The 4,466-nt window shown below is 27.3% G+C and overlaps 1 protein-coding gene across 1 annotated transcript in view; it reads right to left on the bottom strand.

Annotated features, from left to right (window-relative positions):
- LOC122271863 (mite allergen Der p 7-like) overlaps positions 1-4,236 on the bottom strand; it is a gene marked incomplete in the record, with an annotated part of 7,122 nt that extends 2,886 nt beyond the window's left edge. The window contains 2 exon segments of the mRNA XM_071187482.1: positions 3,149-3,222; positions 4,056-4,236. Of these exon segments, the coding sequence (XP_071043583.1) occupies positions 3,149-3,222; positions 4,056-4,060 (79 nt within the window).
- Positions 4,237-4,466: the final 230 nt, after the last annotated feature.

Raw genomic sequence — 4,466 nt, 5'->3', positions numbered from 1 at the left:
AGATTGATAATTTGATACTCAGCATGCCTAGGCGTTGTACGGCCTGTATTGCATCGTCCGGGAGACATACTCCGTATTAACCATCATACTAACCATGTTATACTGTTTTTTGTAAATAGGTTCTTTTTTGAAATTTGCTCCAGGGAGTAAAAATCGCAATTTTTATTAATTATGTCAAACATATAGCATCTTTTTTGCTCTTTACCTTTTGTTTAATACATAGACTTTACAAATAAGTCAAATTTGTTTGGCTTCTGTCTCTTTCTGTGCCTGAACTTCATTATCCTTAATTTATGGACATGAGTGTATATTAGAAGCTCACTAAGAAAATTTTAAATAAATAAATATTTCATGGTAATATTTCAATAATAATATCGGGAACGTTTCCAATCGGTATTATTATTATTGAAATATTGGGTGGAAATGTTTATTTGTTTATTTTTTTATAATCTCTTTGTGAGCTTCTAAAATATCATAGGTTGACAATCGGGGCTCCCTGGGGGTTACGGGTTGAAGACTCGTAGTTTACTTTAGCAAACTTGCTTCCTTTTTGAAAATAAGTATATTTCAGTATCACATTATCACTATTTAAACGTTTTTAGTCACAGATTTGAATGTCTGTTTACGGCTGTGTACTAAATATATATTTTCTGAAGTCTAAAAAGATTTGTAGAATAAAAGATGATATATAACGTAATTAAAGATTCTTTAAATTGTAGAAACAAAAATATTTCCTTGATAACTTGTGAGAACAGGATGTGAAGCAGGATACATATAAAATTATCTCGTTTTAAATGCTAACTATTTATAATCTTTAGGGCAGGATGTTATTTTGATTGTGTGAATCAGAAAATACCTCAGCTCCAACTTTTTAAAATTTTCTCAGAAAAATCGCAGTTGTTTTGAGTTAAAAGTATCATTTTAAAAGTAACAATTCCTAAGTTATCCTATTTTAACACTAGATTGCCCAAGGAAGTAATTTTGACTGCATTTTAATTTCAATTAGAAAAACAATGATGTATATAATGACACAATTTCTTAGAATTGTGTGACTTTTATAAATATTTTTATTGTTGATATTTGCTAATAACTTGTTATGCAACTTAAAATAATATCAAAAATATTTAAAATTAATTTTAAACAGATTTCTTTATACATTAGTTATTCTTTCACAATGCAGTCATTTTGACTGCATTGTATGGATATTTCAGTCTTTTTAGTGTTAAGCGTAAGCCTTTGTCCTTCCAAAATTTTGATTACAGGAAAAGTAGTAAAGCAAATTTTAAATTGTATTATCTAAAATATATTATCTAAAAATATAAGTTGTAACTACAACTCTTTTTGTTTAAAAAAATCTAATAGAACGTGCTTTGATATTTGAAAAATCCTTTAAGAGTTGTCTAAAATATAAAGTTAAATTATGATTAGATTTTCTTTTATTATTATTTTTTATTATTATTACATACTTAAACATAATTCATTATTCAGCAAATTTTAAACCGTACTTTAACCTAATATTTTTCGAATATTTAAGATTAGAATTACACCCGAACTAATGAATATAGGAACACAAATTAATTTTAAATATCTTCAACAAAAAAAAAAACAAAAAAATGCAAAACACTTGATTTGAAATATATTTGAAGAGATAAGCCAAGAAAGCGTTTTCAGAAAGAAACACTACGATTTTCGCGTATGAAATAAGATATTTCTCGGTACTATGCTGTCTTCAAGTGGAAATTCTGAAAACTTGCAAAATAACTATTTGAAAACAATACTAAGGTAGAGTTTTTTTTTGCAGAAAATGTCACCTTTGTAAAAAGTTAGGCGGATCTCGATATTGCCTCAATTCATTACCATCAATTCATTCACTTAATACCTTTAGGTCACCTAAAAACAGATATAAATACACGTTACGAAACCTTTCTCTTGCTGACTGAATTCAAACGTCAAAGGGGAGTGGACGGAGAGAGGAATTCTAAATTTACTATTATTCATCCTTATTTACTATTTACTCTGCTCGACGGTATCGTCACCCAATTAGAACATTAAAAGTATAAGATAAAGCTTATCAAGTAAAAGATAGTTTATGAAGTATAATGAAGGAATATTATTCAATATAGATGAATTAAGGAATATTTTTTTAAAACTGAAACGGAATATTAGCCAACGGTCCCGTCTCCTCTTTTCCGAGTTGTTTTCATTGTTCATTTCATTGCCCGTTCGGACCATTTCATCAGCAAGTTGCAACTATGGTTATTAAAGTTGATTCAAGTTAAAATTGGTTACGTGCTTTGAAATAAATCAAGTTAAATACTAATTTTTTTTCTTCAAATATATTGTATTGCGTTCAAAATGTATTTCTTAGAGTAGTGAAACGATCGATTGTTAATTAGTAATTTAATTAAAATATGTCAATATTTATTCTCAAATAAAGCTTAGATTGAAATTGATTTTATTTTATTTTTATATATGCCTTTCTGAGTTGCAATAAATTACTTCTTTATAAGTTATCACGTTTGTCCACTCTAGCCCTCCTCTCCTGTATACACACACACAAGTAAATCCACATCTAGCTTTATACTATTTAACTAGGAGGCTTCGCCCCCTGCTCGCTGGCGCTCGCCAACCCCCCCCCCCAAACNGCAGTTCATTTCGGATTGCTTCGCAATCCGATGTTCGCTTTGCTCGCTCATTGGATACGTTCTTAACATCTAGCTTTTGTATACTTTTCTGAACACTGAAGTTCTGAAAACTTTTCACTGTAGAAAATTCTAAACCCGTACATTTCAATATTAATTTGAAATTGCAAGCAGTTAGACTTCGGTGAGAATCGAAGACAAATGCTATTGTATTTATGTAATGAGTTCACAACTTCTTAATTATGTGGATAAATACGAAAAAAAGTTTAGAGATTTGTACAAAACGCCTACAATTAAAAATAAAAATTGTTGCCAGGGCGAGAAAAGAAATATCATCGGTTTTATTGATACATACGTACGTATTAGCGTTTTATATAATATAGATGTTCAGAATCCAGAATATATTAATTGTAATCAATAGCATCATTCCAGACTATTAATTGGGGAATAAAAATATTACAGCACATTTTTTGAAATTATATTTAAGCCATAAAAATTTTATTTACCTGCTGTAGATGTTCCAAAAATTACGCAGACAAATATTGCTAAGTATGCAACAGTAATCATGGCTAAGTGACAGCTGTAAAATATAAAATACAATTAAATTTTATATATATATATATANATATATATATATATATATATATATATATACACACACACACAAAATAAGTAAATATAAAAAGTATGAAGACGGAGAGTGCCAAAATATTTAATTCATATAAAAAAATCACCAAAGTTTTAAATTAACTACAATTTTAACTATTTATATTGAAATAATTACATAATACTGAAGCATAGAACTATTGATCAGATACAATAGATCCAAGACCTTTTCATCCATGTTGCAGTAAGGAGTGCTTTCTGAATTTTGTTACAGTATATCCAAAACAAAATATTAAAAAAATAAACAAATAAAAATAAAAAGTATAACGACGGAGAACACCAAAAAATTAATTAATATAATGAAAGTACCCAAGTTACATAATTAACGGCAAATTCAACTATTTATATTGAAATAATTACATAATACTGAAGCACAAAACTATTGACCAGATACAAAAGATCAAGACCTTTTTAATCTCTTTTTCATCAATCCATATTGCAGTGAGGAGTGCTTTCTGAATTTGTTACAGTATAGCCAAAGCAAAATATTCAAAAAATAAATAAATGAAAATAAAAAGTATAACGACGGAGAGCACCAAAAAATTAATTAATACAATAAAAGTACCAAAGTTACATAATTAATGGCAAATTCAGCAATTTATATTGAGATAAATACAATATAACCTAAAGTAATTAAATAATTTAACATAATTTAATCAATGAAATTTCTTAGAGATTTAATTTAAAGAATAATTTCGAGAGTTTAGATAAGTTTTAATTTTTGAAAACAAAAACTTCATTGCTTACTTCATTCCTCGGAAAAAGAATTAAAAAGAATAGGTCGTGGCAATCTTCACAATTTTATTTGAGATTTTCGATTGTTATTTGTTTTTTCTTTATCTTTATAAATTTCGGTTAGCAATGTATTCCTATCATAACAGGACTTTTCGTTTCTTGCACAACAAATGTGAACGGGAGCCATCTGTTCATTCACATTAAAAAAAGATCATAATTTATAAAAATTATTTTTTTCTTTTTCTTTTAGATAACATTACTGCTCATTTAGTTCAAAATAATAAAAAAATTAAGACAATTTTGCTAAATGGAAGATATAACAAAAAAAAATTTCTTATTTACTATTAAAATTAAAAATTATAGAACACTGGAACTCATTGTTTTTTCTTTAGAGCTCATACTATATTTATTTTAAAGAATTTA

Source organism: Parasteatoda tepidariorum, chromosome X1 (assembly GCF_043381705.1).
Source record: "Parasteatoda tepidariorum isolate YZ-2023 chromosome X1, CAS_Ptep_4.0, whole genome shotgun sequence".
Classification (NCBI taxonomy): Eukaryota; Metazoa; Arthropoda; class Arachnida; order Araneae; family Theridiidae; genus Parasteatoda; species Parasteatoda tepidariorum.
This window is presented reverse-complemented; position numbering and strand designations above follow the sequence as displayed.